This window comes from Rhinoderma darwinii, chromosome 9 (genome assembly GCF_050947455.1).
Source record: "Rhinoderma darwinii isolate aRhiDar2 chromosome 9, aRhiDar2.hap1, whole genome shotgun sequence".
NCBI classification, from domain to species: domain Eukaryota; kingdom Metazoa; phylum Chordata; class Amphibia; order Anura; family Rhinodermatidae; genus Rhinoderma; species Rhinoderma darwinii.
The window spans coordinates 81,605,197-81,628,780 of record NC_134695.1 but is presented as its reverse complement, the minus strand read 5'-3'; the positions used below and the strand labels follow the sequence as shown (position 1 = coordinate 81,628,780).

The following is a 23,584-nucleotide window of genomic DNA, read 5'->3' as shown; positions in this document are numbered from 1 at the left end:
TATAAAATATAATCCCGGGAAATGTGGACAGAGGGTCGAGGTCTCCTGCACGCTCCGCTGTATGAACCGCAATGTAATGTTTGGTACTTTTGCAAATATCTTGCTTTCCGATACTGCTTTTACTAATGTCTTTTACTCTAGTCACATCCAGAGCTGCATTTATATTTTTCCTGGTTTCCAGAGAACAGTGCATTGTGGGAGCTCAGAGTTCAGTAACGCCATCAAACTAGGTTCACACGTTGCGATCAAAATGCGTTTTTTTGTGGGGTTTTTTGCTGTGAATCTCGACCACACTTTCGCATTTTGCGGCAATTTTTGCAAAAAAACCCACAACAAAATGACATGATTTTCACGTGGTTTTCAGCACATAACACGTTTTGTCTGCGACATGTGAACCCAGCCTTAGAGCTGTTAGGTCTGACTGTAAGTGTTCATAAACTGTAGTCTGATTGTGAATGCAGCTTTGGATGTGACTGGAGATGGCTTTGTTATGTAAGATGTTATTGACCTTATGACTATTATTATTTATCACAGAATACGGCGTTCGTGAAAATTTAAGGAAGCTTGAAGTCACGGGGGTGTCCTGCCAAGATGTTTACGTGAAACGTGAGTGACCGTCCCAGTGCGTAGATACGTAGGAGGGTGACGGCCATCAAGCGCCAGACCGTAGTGTCTGTATATTCTCCAGTGACCACGCAAGAGAAATGATGGCTATGTGCATTTAAAGGGGAACTCCACCCCAAGTTAAGTTTTTTAAGATATACCCTTATCTGCAGATTCAGGGGTGAGTAGTGACAACCCCTATCCTTACACTTATAAAAGACAAGGAGGCCACCGGTGGTCGGGGAGGGGGAGAAGATTCCTTAAAATTTTTTATTTTTGCTCTTTATACGACCACAAAGGTATAAACGTTGCAGCAAGTTGTGATCTCCCCTGTAGAGGGCGCCATCTTGTGGTCAGATCTGTGAGAACTTCTGCAGTCCTGAGGTACAGGCCTCATGTATGAACCTGTAAGACCTCCTCATGGCCGCCCCGGTGTAGAGAGATTTCTTTGTGAAGGACGTGTCCTCTGACCTCTCGCCCTCCAGATCTTTTTAACCCCCTGTGTCTTACTGTCAGGTATTAACCCGAGGGTGAAATCTGGGCGGTTTATGAAAATCCTTCCCGACTATGAGCACATGAACTATCGGGATGTATATACTTGCTGTAGGTATCTGCATGGCGGTGCGGTGTCTGTGTTAACCCTTACCCTGCCAGCGCCTGCTGTTCATTAGCCGCTTAAAGCTGTACACACACGCTTCTATTTCACCAGCGACTACTACTGACCCTCCGCACACGGGCTGCATGCAGGGGGCTTCATGGAGCGGTCCTGTAAGGATGCATGACCACGTGCTGTGTTTATGTGACTCGGGTTTATTTGGGTTCTCCACTATCACCTCCTGGGGCTGAGGGGCCGGAATTACCCGTCAGGTCTTGTACGTCTCTTTATCCTACTAAATGGCCAGCAGCGGTCGTAGTGGAGTACCCCTTTAAGTTTGTATCCAGGGTCACTATGTAGGATAGAATCCAGGGGTCTATATAATGAAGAGTTCTGCAACTCGCCTCACAACCTGCTTGCTGTCGGTGAATGAGAACATTTGTGTTTATATTGAGCGGCTGCAGACCCGTAGGATGGATTGCTACAATGTATCAGTGCAGGTAAAATGTATCCGTCTGAAGTCCAGGGGGTTTATCTTGCAGAGATCTGGTCTGGTTGCTATGGATACAATGTAACAATCCGTCTTATCTATGGGGTTGTCAGGCAGCGAGTCCATAGCAACCAGTCAATGACAGGTGATACCAGTGAAGTGAGGGCAGGGGCTATAGACCCTCTGTGCTGCTGTGACCCGGGCGATTGTCCGGCCTGTGATTTCAGCAGTATTGGCGAGCCGCGAGGCACTACATCCCTCATCGTTTATCAGCCATCTGCCGCCATTAGATGATGATTCCGGCGGTTTTATTGATCTGTGAATGTCGTGGTTTAGGTCTCTGCATTGCAGGTAAATTGTGTAACTCGGGGGGGGGGGGGGGGGGGGGGAGCTTTTTAGGATCATTCATTTTTTATTGTTTAGAGCGAATTACTGGATCGGTGACAGTGCGACTATTACCCCGAACAATGACATCACCGCTCTGGAGACAGAATAGACAGGCAGCTGGAATTAAAGGGCCGGTAACCCTACAGTCTGGAGCTTACAACAGTGCAGGAGCGTTATAAGAGGATCGGACCAGTCACGCATATGGATGATACTCCGCATTGGAGATGTGTGATATAAAGTAGTGCTCATGGGGAAGGGGCGGTGTCTTCACTTCCGGTCACTTATCCCATTGATAAACTCTGCAGTCTGCCTCTCCCCAGCCTGAAATGACTGATAACAGGGAGCAACAGATTGTATTCCCCTGTCCTACAGTCATTCTCTCCTCAACATGAAATAGCTGATAACAGAGAAAAATAGACAGCACTGATCTGGAGAGACGTTCTGCAGGGGTACTGTGCCTTTAAATAGATGTATTTGATACTTTAGTCAGGCAGCGGTGAGTTTGATTATTCGCTTTTATTCTCATTATTATTATTATTATTATTATTATTATTATTCGTTTGTTAATTATTATTTTTTTTTCCTTTTTAGTCCTTTGCTTATTGGTGAATATAAAAAACCTTTTCTCTCGTATGTTGTGTGAGCGGCGCTGTTTGTGAAAACGTCTCCCCTGCGCCTGTTCGCATATTTTTTACTATTTGTAGTTTTTTTAGCATTATTTTGCTCTAGGTGGCGCTGTTATTGACAAGTCTCTGAACACTGTTCTATCAGGGGTGTATACTGTGCAGTGACTTAGTGTGTCCATCAGGGGGCAGTATCATCAGGTCTTCGGTGTAGTTCGGGTTGTGTCTCTTCTTATCAGTGATCCGTCTTCTCCTGTCTCCCCGTTTAGTACTGCACCAGTACCGGGACATCCTGGGTCTATGGCAGCCAGACCTCGGCCCCTATGGAGGACTACTGAACGTCGTGGTGAGTACCGGATACTAGGCCCCGGGACAGACATGTGACCACGCTGATTTATAGGCCGTTCAGGGTCTGCGGAAAGCTGGGTGACTAGAACTACATCAGTAGCGGTTGTCAGTGGTGGTCACCTGTGTAAATCGGAGGCGACTGAACAGACTCGGGGATTCCAGGTCATTTTTTGGGGGGGGTTTCAGGGGGAAACTATATCCGTCTATAAATCCAGTCCGGAGTAACTGCAGAACAATGTGGGGCGACTGGATATAATAAGTTCAGGAATCGCGTTCTGCGCGCTCACCTGGTATAACGTTCTTATCGGAATCGCTCCTTTGCTTTACTTACTCGGTACTAATCTTTTACTCCGGTCACATCCAGAGCTGCGTCCACAATTCTGCTCGTTTTCTGTTCTCCGAGAGCGCTAAGATGACACTGACAGAGTGGAGCAGTGAGGTCACGTGTCTGACAACGGGGGAGGAATTAACCCCTTGTCTTGCCCAAGGGCAACCAGCAGCATTTTGAAAGCAGCTCTGGATGTGAATGGAGAAAATGACTGGAAATAACCCAAAAGCAATAAAGACAAGCAGCAGTAACAGCAGTTTTCTGATGATGGATCTTTCAGGACTTTCCTTGCAGTTTCATGATCTCATTATAAATGTCGTTACCGGTTCTGTTCCGTTTATTGTGTGTTGTGATTCTGGTAATAAGACGCAGGTCCCCATCACAAAATTATCGGACAGTTCTTCGCTTTCCTCGCTGCCGCCCTGGAGCGCTTTCCTGTCATCAGCTGATAAACCCTCCCGCTGTGTGATCTCGATAACTCGGCCCCCGCAGATTGCGCACTATGGGGCCCCGGGGCCCGGGATGCTGACACATTGCATCAAAGTCATACTGGGGAAATATTCACTTATTCAGCTTATTTTTTTAGCTACATCTAATATTGAGTAGCTTTGTAAATCCTTTGCTTTACTTATCTTGTACTGTACTCCAGTCACATCCAGAGCTGCATTTAGAATTCTGCTGGTTTCCTTTTATTCTTAGGCAAGTGGACATCCCATCTTCTTTCCTTGCAGCCCTTTACTGCTTCAGTGTCTGCACAAGACGTACTCTGTTGTATAGCATTCTGGGAGATGTGGTGTTTATAACTGCAGGGTATTCTCTGTTTAGACCGGGAACCGGCAGGGAAACCAAATATGAGACACGGAACTAACAGGAATCCTATAAAGTTCTGACTGCAGCTCTGGATGTGACTGGAGAATATGAGATGATGTGTATGATTGACATAGTTGCCGCATGTTAGGCCTTGTTCACACACAGTTTTTTTACATGTTTTTTTTTACTGCGGCAAAAAACATCCGAAATTGCCTCCCATTTATTTCAATGGGAGGTGGAGGCGTTTTTTTCCCACGAGCGGAAAAAACGCTCACAGGAAAAAGAAGCGACATGCCCTATCTTGAGGCGTTTTCCGGCTCAAAAACCCCATTGAAATCCATGAGACGGAAAAAAACACAGCGAACGGCTGACGCGTTTTATGGCAAAAGACGCCTCTGGTGCAAAACCACTTAAAAAAAAAACTGGAGCTGATTTTTACAGGAAGAATTTTCTGCCTGCAAAAAAACTCTGTGTGAACAGGGCCATATGGGATCTTGGCCTTTCCTGCTGTTTTCCCTGCGGCCCCCGCGGACAGGCCCCTGCGTACATCTACACGTTGTCTGTTTGCTGCAGGTAGACGGTTTCTTCATTATTGGCTGGATGTATCTCCCTCCTCACGATCCGCACGTCGACGAACCAATGAGACTGAAGCCCGTGTTCCGGATCCACCTAATGGAGAAGAAATCCGCCACAGTAGAATGCATGTACGGACCGAAGGGACCCCACAGCGGTCAGATCCAGGTGAGGCGGCCATGGCGGTCTAGGTAACGGCGGCCCACGTATGGCGACTCTCCCGCTCCTCTGACGATGATCTCGCTTGTGCTTCTTCTGCAAGACTGGAAACGAAGACCTGTGAATCTGCCGAATATGTGACATGTATAATCGGAGCATTTAATGGGGGACCATCAAATAAGGCTGAAAACCTGTAGAAACTGAATACTTGTCACAGCTGAGGGTTTGTAACATTGTATCCAGTCTAGACAATCCTCTGTCAGGTGAACACAGTTTCACCGATCTCTCTCCTGTCCTGATTTTGTTACAATGTATCAGAGCTGGTGCCGATTATTCAGACGAGCGTATTCCAAGTCCGTGTCTCTCTCGATGAAAAAAACCGCAGCACGCGCTACTTTCCGCAGGACGGCACATGGACACGATCTGTGCGCAGTCCGTTTTTGACCTATTGTTAGGAGATGCTGAAAAGTGGTCCTGCTGTGGACAAGAAAAACGGATCAAATACAAAAGTAAAAAAACGGACACACAGAATTCAGACGGACGCAAAACGGACACGCTCATCTGGATAAGCCCTAAAATGTATAATTGTAACAAACCCTTCAGCTGTGAGACGTATTATGTCCAGGTTTTCAGCCTTTGGACAGCAAGCAGAGGTATTAAAAATGATGAGGAATTGATACACAAAGTCTATTAGCCAGTTGCAGGACGTTCCATTATATGATGATTACGCTTTGTTTGGACTGGACCGGGACAATTCTTATTAGTTGTCTGGTCGCTCCTTCTCCCCGGATGATGAGACTCCTTGTCCAGCGTGGAGGAATATAGGACATTGATATCGGTTGTGCCGCTGCTCACGCTCTGCGGCCGGTCGCGCTCCCGCATTGTATGACTGATTCTCAGTGTCGTCCTTACAGATGGTAAAGAAGGACGAATTCTGTACCAAATGCCTGCAGACCGATTATCACCGGATGTCCGGGGGGCGGCAGGAGGTAGGAGACTTGTCCTCGCGCTGGCGGCGCCGGCGTCACTGCCGCACTTATATAATGAAGACCCTCTGCTCTACCTGCAGGAATTCCGGACGTGGCTGCGAGACGACCTGGGCAGAACGCTCGACGACATCTTCCATGAACACATGCAAGAGTTAATTCTCATGAAGTTCATTTATATTTGCCAATACGAGTAAGTGAGAAAAAGGAAACGGCTGTTAAAGGGCACCTAACCCTATAAAAGGGGGCACTTACTTTTTTTTTTTTTTTTTTCATTTTGCTGGAGTATTGTTTCTAGGGTTTATCTCCTATGTTCCATACAGCTGACAAGAATACAACAACCTGCGGAGGCAGCAAGCAATGACCGCCACTGCAGGCAGCGCTGAGGAGGGGGAGGGGATATTATCACATGTATATATTACAGTATATCACAGCTGTTTAACTTTCCCCCCTTTGCAGCAATTGCCTTACCTACCGGCGCATATACCACCCCCCGAGCCGGCCCGATGACTTGCTGAAGCCTGGCTTTTTTAAGGGCACCTACGGAAGCCACGGCCTGGAGATCGTCATGTTAAGTTTCCATGGGACAGTTGCCAAGGCCACAAAGATCACCGTGAGTGTTCATGTGTAATTCCATTTTTAAAAACGTTTTTATGCTTAAATTTGCAGAAAAGTGAAGGCACGTCCCAAATCCTTTTCTGTACGGATTTGATTTTCATGATGTCTACTCCATTCACATCCAGAGCTGCTTTCAGAATGTTGTCTTTAGAAACATATAGTGGAATTAACCCCACCGATCTTCAGCCATGTGACCTCACCGCTGTGTTCCTATGATCTAAGCTCCCACAATGCACTGCAACCTGAATGCAGCTCTGGAGGTGACTGGAGTAAAAACACCCAAAAAATTTTTTTTGCCTCCAGTATGAAGCTGCTGGGGCTCCTGTCTTGGTTGTGCCCTGTAGGGGCCCATAAAACAGTGATCCTAGCCCAAAGCAGTGCTGGAGCGTTGTGTGCAGCGATTGTTTCCTTTCGTGTTGGTCGGCGTTGTGACATTAATCGCCTCTTGGTTGTAGGGAGACCCCAATGTCCCAGCCGGGCAACCAACACTGGAAATCGACCTCACGCGGCCGGTGCGGCTCCCGGCACTAGAACATTTGCAGAATCTCGATGAAGTGTCTCGGCTCATCATGGAAATCCATGAGCAAATAAACAGAGAACAGCGGCTAACAGGAAGAGAAGAGGAGGCGGCGGACGCCTCGGGGGAGGAGCCAGTACAAAGACCATCGTCTCCCCTAAAACCCAAGAACAGACAAGTGGACAAGCAAGGCGAGCTGCAGCCCCCCGATCATCAGCCGTTCGCTCTTCCAGAGGAGGTGATGGCGAGGAACGGGGACTATCCCCGCAGCTGCAAGATGTGGTAAGGAGGGTCCGGACGTCGTCTAGGGGTCAATACATGCAGGAAGTCCTTATTACACTCCTGTTATAATCTCCGTTTCTGAGCATATAGAACAGGGAGGCTGCGAATAACCATAGTCATGCGGGCCGCTGAGCAGCCCACGGGCGGTCGACTTCCCCACTGCTGCCTGCACCGTCATCAGACCAATTCTAATCATAGGGAATTGTTATATAACCAGTAACCTAACACGTTACCAAAGAGGAGCCCACACTTCGGCTTCATGTAAAAATTATTACTGGTTTATAAAAAAAATTCTGCAACTTTCTAATCGATTTTGTTTAAATTCTTTGGCATTTTTAAAATCTATGCTTTCTGTCAGTGAATAGAACATTCTTATATACATCCAGAGACTGTGCGATGTTTACATCCAGAGGTTTGTTACAATTGTATCCAGTCTAGACAATTATCTGTGAGCTGAGCAGCCTGGATTCCAGACTGATACATTTTACCTTCACTGATACATTGTAACAAACTATCCGAACAGGAGAGAGATTTCCTGCTGCGGTGTTTAGCTTATAGAGGATTGTCTAGACTGAAACATACATTTTGTTGTAGGTAGTATTAGGTCAGGATAGGAATTCCCTCAATGCATGCAACTGCAAGTAAACCTTTACAGTTCCTATTCACTGACTGCAAGCAGTAAGGAATTGATACAGGAAGTCTATTAGAAAGTTGCAGAACTTTCCATTATACAGTGATGTGTAATAATTGTTGTTCCCAGGGCTGCTACTAAGTGTCCTCTCCTCCCTGATCACAGGCAGCACCCCTCTTATTCTCATGTGAAAGGTGCCCCTGTCATCTGGGGGGTGTAGTGTTGGCGCATTGTCCACTCAGGGACGTGCGGAAGACAAATTCTTCTCTGGAGGATTTATAAATAGATGATGGGGTATAAATAGTCCATTATCTGATCCCACACCAGAACCCTGTGTACTGTGACCATGCCTCGTGCTCACAGGGGATTGTCTAGACTGGATACAATTGTAACAAATCCTCAGCTGTGAGACTGTGTAGATTGTTAGCCTGGGTATAAACAAGAATGTTTCTATTCACTGACGTTTCATTTTCTTATATTTATATAGTTGAACTAATATTTATTGTAATTTAGAATTGTTATTAATAATATTTATTTGTAATTTTTTTTAAGCTTTTTTGGAACTGGCCTGATCGCCGGACACGGGTTCAGCAGTCCCGAGAGAACCCCCGGCCTCTTCATCCTCTTTGACGATGACCGCTTTGGATTTATTTGGCTGGAGCTGAAGTCGTTCAGTTTGTACAGTCGCATGAGGGACAGATTTCAGAACTCGCAGCCGCCATCACTAGAAGCCTTTGAGGAAATGATGAAATCTATGCAACTATGGACAACCTAGGGGGGCCGCGCCCGCAGTCCGGGGTCATCTCACCCGGCTTTACAACAGCCCGGTCAGCGCATGTACTCTGTAACCCTTCGTGTGCCAGGAGGCTCCTCAGCGCATTGCAACGTTACAATAAGACGCCTGTCAATTTTGAAGCGATGCTTTTAAGATGGAAATTAGAAGCAAATCTTGTTTAATGTATATAATCCTCCTCACCTATGTAATAATATATAAATATAGACATGTAAGGCAATGCCCAGCTTATCTAATGATTATCAGGGCAGAGTAACCAGCTCGTATTTTTCTACATCTGTCTCTACAGCAGGAAAATGGAGGTCGTAGATCATCGCCATGGAGTCCGTCATCCGACTACAGTGAATCGGAATTAAAATCGTATAAATGCGGCTGTGATGTGTGGATGACCCGGCAATGTCCTGTATGCCCTGTGTTGGGGGGTATGTGCGCACACAAAATCAAAAACGGCTGAAAATACATTTTTAAGGGACAACCGCTCCTGATTTTCAGCTGTTTTTTTAAGCCACTCCTGATTTTCGCTGCGTTTTTTACGGCCGTTTTTGGAGCGGTTTTTCTATAGTCAATAAAAAACTGCTCCAAAAACGTCTCAAGAAGTGACATGCACTTATTTTTGGCGGGCATTTTTTTTTCGCGCCCGTTTTTCAAAACGACCCATCGGAATAGAACGCGGATTTTCCCATTAAAATCAATGGGCAGATGTGTGGAGGCGTTCTGCTTCTGACTTTAAGGCGGTTTACAGCCCGAAAAACGGCCGAAAATAAGCCGTGTGATCATACCCTAAGGGTTAGGGCTTGTAGTAGCATATGCTGCCACAAGATGGCGATGCAGTGCAAACAACAATCTCGGGTCGTGTTTTTGGGGCCGTGCGCAGGACGATGGTGGTGAAAATCGATAGTAACCACCGTAGAGCAACAAATAGGACGTTAGGAAGGAAGCCTAAAATAATGTCATATCTGCTGCGTAACCTGCTCTTATAATCAGAGGAAAGTGCTCATTTGCTTCTCTGTTCATTCTTCCGATGTTCCTCTCTGTATCGCAGTCCTATCCTAGAAATAAGCGCCGCGTTATTTGGCTTTCTGGATTCCTGAAATTTTACTATGTATGTATATGACCTTGACAATAGGAGCGTACAATCTGATGAGAGTAGTAGTCCCAGCACAGGGTCGTGGTGATGTTGCCGGATTATCTGACGCTTTCATGTGACGTGTCCGGTTGTCTGTTTATTTGAGCGTTGGTCTTGCTCCTGTTTCTGGTGTATGACTGATCGTGCGGAGAATAAGAGAAGTTTATAGTGGAGTCTGGACTTGTAAGGGTGAATACAAGGGCACACGAAAGTCGCCAGCTCCACGTAGCGACTGGCGGGGACTGCGCTTATAGTTCACGTTTTTGTTGTTTCTGATGTTTTATGTTTACAGGGATTAATGGTTCTGATGTCTATGGACACATTGTACCAGATCTCCCCCACATGTACAGGTTTTGGTTGGACTGTAATTAAAGTTGTGTATTTGATTATGTTAATAACTTAACTCTTCATGGTCTAATGGATCAATAGGTTTATAGAAATAGTGCAAAGCTGTACACATCAGTAGCAAACATGAGAATGCAGCCTATCCATTCACTAGAGAGCAGCGGTGACATTACTGAGAATGCAGCCTATCCATTCACTAGAGAGCAGCGCTGACATCACTGAGAATGCAGCCTATCCATTCACTAGAGAGCAGTGGTGACATCACTGAGAATGCAGCCTATCCATTCACTAGGGAGCAGCGGTGACATCACTGAGAACACAGCCTATCCATTCACTAGAGAGCAGCGGTGACATCACTGAGAACGCAGCCTATCCATTCACTAGGGAGCAGCGGTGACATCACTGAGAATGCAGCCTATCCATTCACTAGAGAGCAGCGGTGACCTCACTGAGAATGCAGCCTATCCATTCACTAGAGAGCAGCGGTGACATTACTGAGAATGCAGCCTATCCATTCACTAGAGAGCAGCGGTGACATTACTGAGAATGCAGCCTATCCATTCACTAGAGAGCAGCGCTGACATCACTGAGAATGCAGCCTATCCATTCACTAGAGAGCAGCGCTGACATCACTGAGAATGCAGCCTATCCATTCACTAGAGAGCATTGATGACATCACTGAGAATGCAGCCTATCCATTCACTAGAGAGCAGCGGTGACATTACTGAGAATGCAGCCTATCCATTCACTAGAGAGCAGCGGTGTCATCACAGAATGCAGCCTATCCATTCACTAGAGAGCAGCGCTGACATCACTGAGAATGCAGCCTATCCATTCACTAGAGAGCAGCGCTGACATCACTGAGAATGCAGCCTATCCATTCACTAGAGAGCATTGATGACATCACTGAGAATGCAGCCTATCCATTCACTAGGGAGCAGCGGTGACATTACTGAGAATGCAGCCTATCCATTCACTAGAGAGCAGCGGTGACATCACTGAGAATGCCGCCTATCCATTCACTAGAGAGCAGCGGTGACATCACTGAGAATGCAGCCTATCCATTCACTAGAGAGCAGCGGTGACATCACTGAGAATGCAGCCTATCCATTCACTAGAGAGCAGCGGTGACATCACTGAGAACGCAGCCTATCCATTCACTAGGGAGCAGCGGTGACATCACTGAGAACGCCGCCTATCCATTCACTAGGGAGCAGCGGTGACATCACTGATAATGCCGCCTATCCATTCACTAGGGAGCAGCGGTGACATCACTGAGAACACAGCCTATCCATTCACTAGAGAGAAGCGGTGACATCACTGATAATGCCGCCTATCCATTCACTAGGGAGCAGCGGTGACATCACTGAGAATGCCGCCTTTCCATTCACTAGAGAGCAGCGGTGACATCACTGAGAATGCCGCCTATCCATTCACTAGGGAGCAGCGGTGACATCACTGAGAATACAGCCTATCCATTCACTAGGGAGCAGCGGTGACATCACTGAGAATGCCGCCTATCCATTCACTAGAGAGCAGCGGTGACATCACTGATAATGCCGCCTATCCATTCACTAGGGAGCAGCGGTGACATCACTGAGAATACAGCCTATCCATTCACTAGAGAGCAGCGGTGACCTCACTGAGAATGCCGCCTGTCCATTCACTAGAGCAGCGGTGACATCACTCAGAATGCAGCCTATCCATTCACTAGAGAGCAGCGGTGACATCACTGAGAATGCCGCCTATCCATTCACTAGAGAGCAGCGGTGACATCACTGAGAATGCAGCCTATCCATTCACTAGAGAGCAGCGGTGACATCACTGAGAATGCCGCCTATCCATTCACTAGAGAGCAGCGGTGACATCACTGAGAATGCAGCCTATCCATTCACTAGAGAGCAGCGGTGACATCACTGAGAATGCAGCCTATCCATTCACTAGAGAGCAGCGGTGACATCACTGGGAATGCAGCCTATCCATTCACTAGAGTACAGCGGTGACATCACTGAGAATGCAGCCTATCCATTCACTAGAGAGCAGCGGTGACATTACTGAGAATGCAGCCTATCCATTCACTAGAGAGCAGCGGTGTCATCACAGAATGCAGCCTATCCATTCACTAGAGAGCAGCGCTGACATCACTGAGAATGCAGCCTATCCATTCACTAGAGAGCAGCGGTGACATTACTGAGAATGCAGCCTATCCATTCACTAGAGAGCAGCGGTGACATTACTGAGAATGCAGCCTATCCATTCACTAGAGAGCAGCGGTGTCATCACAGAATGCAGCCTATCCATTCACTAGAGAGCAGCGCTGACATCACTGAGAATGCAGCCTATCCATTCACTAGAGAGCAGCGCTGACATCACTGAGAATGCAGCCTATCCATTCACTAGAGAGCATTGATGACATCACTGAGAATGCAGCCTATCCATTCACTAGGGAGCAGCGGTGACATTACTGAGAATGCAGCCTATCCATTCACTAGAGAGCAGCGGTGACATCACTGAGAATGCCGCCTATCCATTCACTAGAGAGCAGCGGTGACATCACTGAGAATGCAGCCTATCCATTCACTAGAGAGCTGCGGTGACATCACTGAGAATGCAGCCTATCCATTCACTAGAGAGCAGCGGTGACATCACTGAGAACGCAGCCTATCCATTCACTAGGGAGCAGCGGTGACATCACTGAGAACGCCGCCTATCCATTCACTAGGGAGCAGCGGTGACATCACTGATAATGCCGCCTATCCATTCACTAGGGAGCAGCGGTGACATCACTGAGAACACAGCCTATCCATTCACTAGAGAGCAGCGGTGACATCACTGATAATGCCGCCTATCCATTCACTAGGGAGCAGCGGTGACATCACTGAGAATGCCGCCTATCCATTCACTAGAGAGCAGCGGTGACATCACTGAGAATGCCGCCTATCCATTCACTAGGGAGCAGCGGTGACATCACTGAGAATACAGCCTATCCATTCACTAGGGAGCAGCGGTGACATCACTGAGAATGCCGCCTATCCATTCACTAGAGAGCAGCGGTGACATCACTGATAATGCCGCCTATCCATTCACTAGAGAGCAGCGGTGACATCACTGAGAATGCAGCCTATCCATTCACTAGAGAGCAGCGGTGACATCACTGAGAATGCCGCCTATCCATTCACTAGGGAGCAGCGGTGACATCACTGAGAATACAGCCTATCCATTCACTAGAGCAGCGGTGACATCACTCAGAATGCAGCCTATCCATTCACTAGAGAGCAGCGGTGACATCACTGAGAATGCCGCCTATCCATTCACTAGAGAGCAGCGGTGACATCACTGAGAATGCAGCCTATCCATTCACTAGAGAGCAGCGGTGACATCACTGAGAATGCCGCCTATCCATTCACTAGAGAGCAGCGGTGACATCACTGAGAATGCAGCTTGTCCATGCAGCTATATCTATAGGGAACGTTCCGCTGTTACGTTGGTACCATTAGACTTGTGGATGTTTTCTGTATTTTTGGGGTTCCTGCGCTGCTTGGTTTATCTCCGGGAAGTTACGTGGAGATGATCGCACATATTTAAAGGTTGCTACAAAAAAAAAAACTTTGACAGCTCATCTGGGCGAAGGGTCAGTCTCGGGGGCCCCCCACTGACCTCATGACCTCTAGGGGCTTTTACTTTGTGGTTTCTGCAACTTCCACTCATTATTATGGAGGGATTCCCACCCACTATTCCAAGGACAGTCAGTGCAGGATCGGTCAGGGGACTTGCGGACGGATCTTTACTGGCCACTTGATGGGTCTGAGGTCCCGGATTCTTCTGTACTTTCGTGGTTTGCCATTAGAGGTCTGGGCATATACGGACATGGTTTGGGGTGTGGCTTAAAGGGGAGCTCTAACTGTCTGAGAGATATACTGAGCAAATCCACAGTCCTGACTGGCTGAAAGGAGAACTGTCCCCTGTTTTAGTAGTGGAGGACGCCTCAATTTTTTGAGAATGATCGGTTGTCACGGCTCCGCCCTGTACGTATATCATTAAATGGTAAAAGAATTGTATTAATTCTGCATATACTGCACAAAATAAAAGATTGAGGACAAAAACGGAACACGGAGCGGTGGCCACATGGCAAATGGACATAAGATTTTGTCGGTAAATCTGCGGTACAATATTGTGCAACCGCCGTCTGTCTGTTACCCATAGCGAAAAATGCATCTAAACTGGTAAAACAGCTGCAGAGACTGAGATCTGACACATTGTAACGAGCCCTGCACCTGTGTGAGCTGCACATGTTTAGGTTTTAGTTTCTGGATGTAAACAGGAATGTTCCAATTCACTGACGGCAAGCAGAGATATGGAAAATGGTGAGGAAGCGAAAAAATAATGTCTATAAGAAAGTTGCAGAACTTCATTATACGATGCAGCGGGAGTTACATAGGACTGCGATAAGCCGCTTTGATGCATTTTTCCACGTGCGGTAACGCTTGTTCTCCTTTAAATAACTTTTTTTTTTTAACTTTGTGCTAGGACCCGCCCTCAGCGACAGTGTCGATAAATCTTTCTTTCCACAGTAATCGGACTCCATGTTTCACTTTCTCCAGTTGCCGGGGCTTTGGTCATTAAAAATGGCGCAGCGTGACTGGCAGCCTCTATCGTGACATTGCGCCTGCTGAAAGGAAAAATAATTGTAAAATATTTCTTTGGATTTTACTTTTCGTTCTTGGAAAGAGATGAATTGTGTCTGACAACCTTGTTCCCACGCTCCTGCTCTGCTGATATCAGGGGCTCCGCCGTGTTGCTGGGTGTAATGACCTCGTTCACATTCATTGCGGTAGTTTTATATTTTCTTTGCTTTCTGTTATGTCCGTTTTCTGAGGTATAAATATATAATCTGAGTCTGTAGCTGCAATACTGCCCCGAAGACTACACTTCCCAGCAGCCTTTGCGCGTACAGCCCGGTGGGTGGAGTAAGATGGCCGTGCTTAGCTCCTGGGCCGCTCACGCGCGGAGAGCTGCCAGCTGCTGCCAGTGTGTGAGTGGGCACGGAGCAGGCAGCAGGGTCTGAGGAGCGGGGACTGGCGGCAGCGCGGGGCTCTGGAGCTGGACACCTGCAGGTAAAGGGGCTGCGGGGAAACTGCACTCGTTACCGGCCTGCTGGGGTAATGCCCGGGAGTCTGTGCCCAGTGCTAACAACTCCTGTGCCCGGGAATAGAGTGAGCAGAGCCGGAGGCTTGTACCGTCTGTGACACCGAGGATATGGGTGATATATATAATGTCTGTCCATATGTCACCGAGTAACCGCGCGTCTATCACCGGACCAGGGTGTTTAATTATATATAATGTTAGTATATGTGTTGGCATAGTGGGTGTATATGTGTTGGCATAGGGGTGTGTGTATATATAGTGTGTGTTGGTATAGGGGGTGTATATATAGTATATGTGTTGGTATAGGGGGGTGTATATATAGTGTGTGTTGGTATAGGGGGTGTATATATAGTATATGTGTTGGTATAGGGGGTGTATATATAGTATATGTGTTGGTATAGGGGGTGTATATATAGTATATGTGTTGGTATAGGGGGGTGTATATATAGTATATGTGTTGGTATAGGGGGGTGTATATATAGTATATGTGTTGGTATAGGGGGGTGTATATATAGTATATGTGTTGGTATAGGGGGGTGTATATATAGTATATGTGTTGGTATAGGGGGGTGTATATATAGTATATGTGTTGGTATAGGGGGGTGTATATATAGTATAGGGGGGTGTATATATAGTATAGGGGGGTGTATATATAGTATATGTGTTGGTATAGGGGGCGTGTATATATAGTATATGTGTTGGTATAGGGGGCGTGTATATATAGTATATGTGTTGGTATAGGGGGCGTGTATATATAGTATATGTGTTGGTATAGGGGGCGTGTATATATAGTATATGTGTTGGTATAGGGGGCGTGTATATATAGTATATGTGTTGGTATAGGGGGCGTGTATATAGAGTATATGTGTTGGTATAGGGGGCGTGTATATAGAGTATATGTGTTGGTATAGGGGGGCGTATATATAGTATATGTGTTGGTATAGGGGGGCGTATATATAGTATATGTGTTGGTATAGGGGGGCGTATATATAGTATATGTGTTGGTATAGGGGGGCGTATATATAGTATATGTGTTGGTATAGGGGGGCGTATATATAGTATATGGGTTGGTATAGGGGGGCGTATATATAGTATATGGGTTGGTATAGGGGGCGTGTATATATAGTATGTGTTGGTATAGGGGCGTGTATATATAGTATATGTGTTGGTATAGGGGGTGTATATATAGTATATGTGTTGGTATAGGGGGTGTATATATAGTATATGTGTTGGTATAGGGGGCGTATATATAGTATATGTGTTGGTATAGGGGGGTGTATATATAGTATGTGTGTTGGTATAGGGGGGTGGATATATACCGTGTTTCCCCGATAGTAAGACACCCCCGATTGTAAGACGTATCGGGGGTTTCAGGGGGGTCGGCTAATATAAGCCGTACCCCGAAAGTAAGACATATGTCTTACTTTCGGGGAAACACGGGGGTATTGCCGCCTCCTGCCCACTTCCGCGCCGCCCCCTCTCCATATGTCACCGCGCCGTCCCCTGCACTTGCTCCTGCTGCAACTGCCGGAATCGAAGCGCGCGCCGATTCCGGCAGTTTAACCCATTAAATACCGCTGTCAATAGCGACAGCGGCATTTAATGTGTTTGACAGAGGGGGGAGCTCCCTCTGTCACCCGATCGGCGCCCCCGCAAACAAATCGCGGGTCGCCGTCGGGTTTCCATGACAGCCGGGGGTCTAACAAAGACCCCCAGGTCTGCCTTCAGCATCTGCCTGTTAGGCGATGCCGGAGGCATGACCTAATAGGTTGCCTGTCAGTTTTACACTGACAGGCAATAATGCTTCGGTATACTAAGTATACCAAAGCATTATATATGCGATCGGCACATCGCATAGTGAAGTCCCCTGGTGGGACTAAAAAAAAAAAATGTAAAACAGTTAAATAAAGTTTGTGAAAAAAAAAAAAAAAAAAATTCGACAATTTTTTTACAATATAAGACATACCCCGAAAGTAAGACATAGTCGGGCTTTTGGGGATAAAAAGAAAGTAAGACACTGTCTTACTTTCGGGGAAACACGGTAGTATGTGTGTTGGTATAGGGGGGTGGATATATAGTATATGTGTTGGTATAGGGGGGTGTATATATAGTATAGGGGGTGTGTGTGTGTATATATGGTATAGGGGGTGTATATATGGTATAGGGGGTGTATATATATATATAGTATATGTGTTGGTATAGGGGGTATATATAGTATATGTGTTGGTATAGGGGGGTGTATATATAGTATAGGGGGGTGTATATATAGTATATGTGTTGGTATAGGGGGTGTATATATAGTATATGTGTTGGTATAGGGGGTGTATATATAGCATAGGGGGGTGTATATATAGTATGTGTTGGTATAGGGGGTGTATATATAGCATATGTGTTGGTATAGGGGGTGTATATATAGTTTTGGTATAGGGTGTGTGTGTATATATAGTATATGTTGGTATAGGGGGTGTATATATAGTATATGTGTTGGTATAGGGGGTGTATATATAGTATATGTGTTGGTATAGGGGGTGTATATATAGTATATGTGTTGGTATAGGGGGTGTATATATAGCATATGTGTTGGCATAGGGGGTGTATATATAGTTTTGGTATAGGGTGTGTGTATATATAGTATATGTTGGTATAGGGGGTGTATATATAGTATTTGTGTTGGTTTAGGGGGGTATATATAGTATGTGTTGGTATAGGGGGGGTGTATACATATAATATAGGTGTCCACGTAGGGAGGTGTGTGTGTATATATAGTATGTGTTGGTATGGGGGGGTGTGTATATAGTATATGTGTTGGTATAGGGGGTGTATATATAGTATATGTGTTGGTATAGGGGGTGTATATATAGTATATGTGTTGGCATAGGGGGGGTGTATATATAGTATATGTGTTGGCATAGGGGGGTGTATATATAGTATATGTGTTGGCATAGGGGGGTGTATATATAGTATATGTGTTGGCATAGGGGGGTGTATATATAGTATATGTGTTGGTATAGGGGGGGTGTATATATAGTATGTGTTGGTATAGGGGGTGTATATATAGTATATGTGTTGGTATAGGGGGTGTATATATAGTATATATGTTGGTATAGGGGGGTGTGTATATATAGCATATGTGTTGGTATAGGGGGTGTATATATAGTTTTGGTATAGGGTGTGTATATGTTGGTATAGGGGTGTATATACAGTATACATGTTGGTATAGGAGTGTGTGTACAGTATACATGTTGGTATAGGAGTGTGTGTGAGATCGCACTGTAATCTATTCTCATCTTACGCCATTTTTTTAGCGCCTCTAACAACTTTGCGTCACCTATATCCTAACATTACGCACACAATCCTGGCGCCCGCGTATGAGGTGTGACCCGTTATATCCGCTTTTAGCAGCGACAAATTTACTATATGCCCCATGGCCATTAAAAGAAGTGGCGCGTGCGGCGGCATCACATCGTGCAGAGGTCGCTGTGTGTGTCGCGCTGTGATTCCCAGTCAACAGATCTGAACTTTTGTTACATTGTATCATCTGAGATCTCTGTGGATAAATAGTTACATATTGACGCTGCCTGTTAACCCCTCCCTCGCTGAGCGCCCGGTGTCACGCTGACATGTCATCCTCCAGGCACGTGGCGCTGGTTAACTCTGTGTGCGCCGCAGCTTCTCGGTCCGCCATGTTCCCACTGTTCTCGCGGTTTTACTGTGGCGCCGTGTCTGTGTGCAGCAGATTGTGGCTCGAGGCCGTGAAACCGCAATTGTTTATTTGCTTCTATTTATATCATCGCTTTCCTCATTGGCGGAGTTTGAGGATTGTGCCCACCGGATCCCCAGACGCAAACGTTAAAATATTCCCGTGATTCCGACTGAAGAAACTGATGAATGGTTAACATGAACATGCGTATTATTAGATTGTCGCTGAAAATCCATGAACGCCGCGTATAATAACAGAAGACGCTTCTTACTCCGACGTCTGTTCACTTGTCTCTGTTTTTGACGCCATGCGCGGTTATTATCGTTGCGGGGCTCGTTATATCGCGTGGTATATGAACCCGTTACGTCGGTGTTTCGCTCGTATCATCCAATCACCATCATTGAAGCTTTCTGATGAATGTCGGGGTGCACTTACTTATTTAATTCTGCTCCAGGATCCCGAGTTCTGCAGAGTTGACTCATAGTAATTATATCTTGTGTCTCCGGTGATGTCATCGGTGCAATGATCTGCAGTTTGGGTCTGAGCGCTGTAGATATGGGGGGGGGGGTGCAGAAGTTGATATCCCCCCCCCCTTTTTCTATATTAGAGGTCAGCATTTTTTAAAGGGGCAGCGCAGGTTTGTGTATTGACAGTAGTGTACAGACCCTATAAGGTCGGGGGGGGGGGTGATCAGGGCGTGAGGCCCAGGAGCTGTATATTCGACCTTCAGACACCTGCATTAACCCCTTATCTGCCAGGTTACCCCCGGGTGAGATGCCAGTCCTGCCACCTGCTGACTTGACCTATTTCAGGGACATTACTTTTTCTTACAAACCCGATAACATTTTGTTGAGATGGTTGGGGGAGGGGGATTGCTGGGATTACAACCAATCAGTGGCGCCCGGGAGCTGCGGCTTTATCTGCTAATGTCCTTTTGAGAATGCGGAATAGTAATCCTCATTTTAATGTCTTTTAATCCGAATTGTCTGAGTGTTTTGTGAGCGCTTTTTCTGCTGCATCTGAAGGGGGGAGAAGTTTTGTGTCCAACGTCGAGCAAAGGAGGGAACAGAGAAGAAGCTGCAGGTCAGTGGTCGGCAATCTGTGGTCTCCAGCTGTTGTGTACTACTACTCCCAACATTGTCTGCTGCACTACCACTCCGTGTGAATGTCGCCTTAAATAGATTTACATTCGTCTGCGATGAAAATTTCTGCAACTTTCTAATTGACTTTGTTTAAATTCCTTATCATTTAGGAGCTCTGCTTGCTGTCAGTAAATGAGAACATTCTCTTTATAGTCACTGAACTCGTTATAGTGCAGCAGAACTCTCAAGCGCTGAACCTGTGTGTGTTGGGACATGATCTGGATAGAAACAAGAACGTATCCATTCACTGACTGCAAGCAGAGTTCTTGGTGAGAGGGAAACCCAAATAGTCTATTAGGAAGTTGCAAAAATGCTGCATCAGACATTATGCGGTTGACATGACCGCCCCTTCTCCGATTGCAGGTCCACATCGCTGTTTGGGGGGTCCCCACAGTTTGGAGCCCCTACAATCATTCGGTATCTCCAGGGAAGCCGCAACATTACATAGCGAGGCTGAAAAAAGTACAAAGTTCCTCCAGTTCAGCGTCCTCAATGTTTCTAAGCCGATTACCCCCCAATTCACAGCCCCCAGTACAGAGCCGGGAAGAACAGACGTCTGTGACGAGCTCGACCGGGGTTACCCCATGTACCTCTATGACCCCAGTCTGCCCCCCTCTATGACCCCAGTCTGCCCCCCTCTATGACCCCAGTCTGCCCCCCTCTATGACCCCAGTCTGCCCCCCTCTATGACCCCAGTCTGCCCCCCTCTATGACCCCAGTCTGCCCCCCTCTATGACCCCAGTCTGCCCCCCTCTATGACCCCAGTCTGCCCCCCTCTATGACCCCAGTCTGCCCCCCTCTATGACCCCAGTCTGCCCCCCTCTATGACCCCAGTCTGCCCCCCTCTATGACCCCAGTCTGCCCCCCTCTATGACCCCAGTCTGCCCCCCTCTATGACCCCAGTCTGCCCCCCTCTATGACCCCAGTCTGCCCCCCTCTATGACCCCCACATACCCCCCTCTATGACCCCAGTCTGCCCCCCTCTATGACCCCCACATACCCCCCTCTATGACCCCAGTCTGCCCCCCTCTGACCCCAGTCTGCCCCCCTCTATGACCCCAGTCTGCCCCCCTCTATGACCCCAGTCTGCCCCCCTCTATGACCCCAGTCTGCCCCCCTCTATGACCCCAGTCTGCCCCCCTCTATGACCCCAGTCTGCCCCCCTCTATGACCCCCACATACCCCCCTCTATGACCCCAGTCTGCCCCCCTCTATGACCCCCACATACCCCCCCTCTATGACCCCAGTCTGCCCCCCTCTATGACCCCCACATACCCCCCTCTATGACCCCAGTCTGCCCCCCTCTATGACCCCCACATACCCCCCTCTATGACCCCAGTCTGCCCCCCTCTATGACCCCCACATACCCCCCTCAGTGATCCAATATGAAGTTGGGTTTCTTCACCCGTCACCCTATTAAGGATGGGACTAATCATGGGAGTTCGCGGGTGGATTTGGCTTGGTCGGAGCAGGGCAGAAGTTGCTCCCATCCCCTCATTTAGCGCAGGTGCCCCTTAAGGCCCTGTTCACGCAGAGTTTTTTGACGTGGAAACTGCGTTCGTAAACCGCACCAAAAAAACGGCCTAAACCGCCTCCCATTGATTTCACTGAGAGGCGGAGGCGTGTTTTTACCCGCAGGAGTTTCTTTCCAAAGAAAAAAAGAAGCGTCCTGCCCGTTCTTCAGGCGTTTCCGTCTCTGATCTTCCATTTACATCAATGAGAGGCAGAGAAAGCGGTATTCGCATCAATTTTTGCCCGCGGCGCTCAATGGCCGCGGTCAAAAAACGCAGCAAAGAAAGTGCAGGCAGGTCAAAATCTGGCTCAAAATTCCTGAAGGAATTTTGAGTCCGATTTTTTTATTTTTTATTTTTTTTTTTCCGCCTGCAAAAAATCTCCATTGATTTTGGAGCCGCTCTTTAGGGCACGTGGCGAAGGCGCCATTGAAATGACTTCTCCTTCTGAAGAATGATTGGGGGTCACCGCTCCGGGGCCGATGCCCTCTTTTCACTTGTGACGTCTTCTAGTCGGTGCCGGATGTTTCGTACCATGTGACAGATCCGATCGCCCAGGTGTTCACCATGCGGCGAATGGTGAGTTTCACGAAATCCCCCTGGATGCAGATCTCATCATAAGACTGGACGGGAATAACGAAGCGAGCGCAACGAGTCAGCGAGGAGAAATACTGCGAGGAAGACGACGCAGCGCCGTCATATCCAGAGCACGACACTGGCAGGCGCTAATAATAACCGCGACTATTATACGGAAGAGCGGATGACTCCCCGTCACTGCCGCTCAATCCTGCACTATAGGACTGGGACATGAAAGCGCAAATCCGGGAGCCCCCCAAATACAGCACAAGCCCCTGCTGACTATCACAGGGTTTATTATACATCACTTATTCGCCTCTGTGAACCTATAGCTGTGTCCATCCTGCACCTCCTGGTTCATGAATGGAATTCCAGAACTGCAGTGAAGACTGACACGCAGTAATAGAGCTAAAACAAAGGATTTATCTGCCGTTTGGAAAACTGTGAGGCGACCCCTACGGGCTCTATAATGGCGGCCATAACTAGTCCTCACCGAGCGTCTGTTACCGTGGTGGCGAGCCGGTTCACTTGGAAATTCATGAAGACTCCGCATCTCGCACTCCTGTCATTTTTGGGGCGCATTTGATGGTATTTTCTGCGGTTTCTGCGCGGCGGTGGCGTCTGGGGCTTTGTGTTTATATCCGTTTCCTCCTCGTCATCTGTTTTGCCTCCCCCGGTCCTCAGACGCACAGGCAGGATAATTGGCTTCTGATGAAATGATCCCGTCGTGTGGATCTTGTGCCTGCGGGAGGAGGATCAACAATGTCGCAGCGCGTACCGAGCCGTGGAATATGCCGGCGCCACAGGAGGCCTGACAGCGAGGACGGCCCGGTATCTCATCGCCCTCCTGGGCTGCCATACATCTCTGGTATCCAACCTCCAGCCGTTTTCAATCTTCTACTCCTAGCGTTTGTCCGTTTTATACTGAGAGTTGTAGTTTGACAACAGCTGGAGTGTACCCAAGTGTCTCCATAGCCCCAGAATTAATATAAAGTGTTGGGTGGGGGGGGCAGGTTACATGGACGTCGCTGATGGAATACCTGTAGGAATATGTTTAGGGTCCGATCCCTCTCATGCCGGACCAGCGGGTTTTCTGGACTATTGGAATTCTGATGTGCTGCGTGGTTCGTTACAATGACTGGGTCGTGTTTCGTGGTATTTTCAGCTGCTGTCCCGGAGAATTGATGCTCTTTGTTGTCGCCCTCCCTCTTGTCACACTGATTATCATCCTAATCCTGCTATCAGATCAGCCCCTCGCCCCCTCCCCTGGCGCAGCCCTCGCCCCCTCCCCTGGCG

The 23,584-nt window shown here is 47.5% G+C and overlaps 2 protein-coding genes across 4 annotated transcripts in view; both read left to right on the top strand.

Moving 5' to 3' along the window:
• The first annotated feature begins 537 nt into the window (after positions 1 to 537).
• FBXO31 (F-box protein 31) lies at positions 538 to 10,267 on the top strand. Of its 2 annotated transcripts, XM_075838316.1 has the most exons (9): positions 540 to 606; positions 1,120 to 1,206; positions 2,968 to 3,044; positions 4,758 to 4,925; positions 5,831 to 5,905; positions 5,986 to 6,095; positions 6,362 to 6,515; positions 6,976 to 7,319; positions 8,503 to 10,267. In XM_075838316.1, exons 2-9 carry the CDS (start codon positions 1,152 to 1,154, stop codon positions 8,723 to 8,725), a joined length of 1,206 nt encoding a protein of 401 aa, XP_075694431.1. In that variant the 5' UTR covers positions 540 to 606; positions 1,120 to 1,151; the 3' UTR covers positions 8,726 to 10,267. The 2 variants fall into 2 exon arrangements, with proteins under 2 accessions (XP_075694432.1, XP_075694431.1); XM_075838317.1 differs by lacking the exon at positions 1,120 to 1,206 and having other exon boundaries at positions 538 to 606.
• A 4,900-nt stretch (positions 10,268 to 15,167) lies between these two features.
• The window catches only part of KIAA0513 (KIAA0513 ortholog), a 36,176-nt gene continuing 27,759 nt past the window's right edge, over positions 15,168 to 23,584 (top strand). For both annotated transcript variants that reach the window (XM_075838315.1, XM_075838314.1), the window contains exon 1: positions 15,168 to 15,328. The gene's annotated coding sequence lies outside the window, so the exon portion shown is untranslated. The remainder of the gene's footprint in view (positions 15,329 to 23,584) is intronic.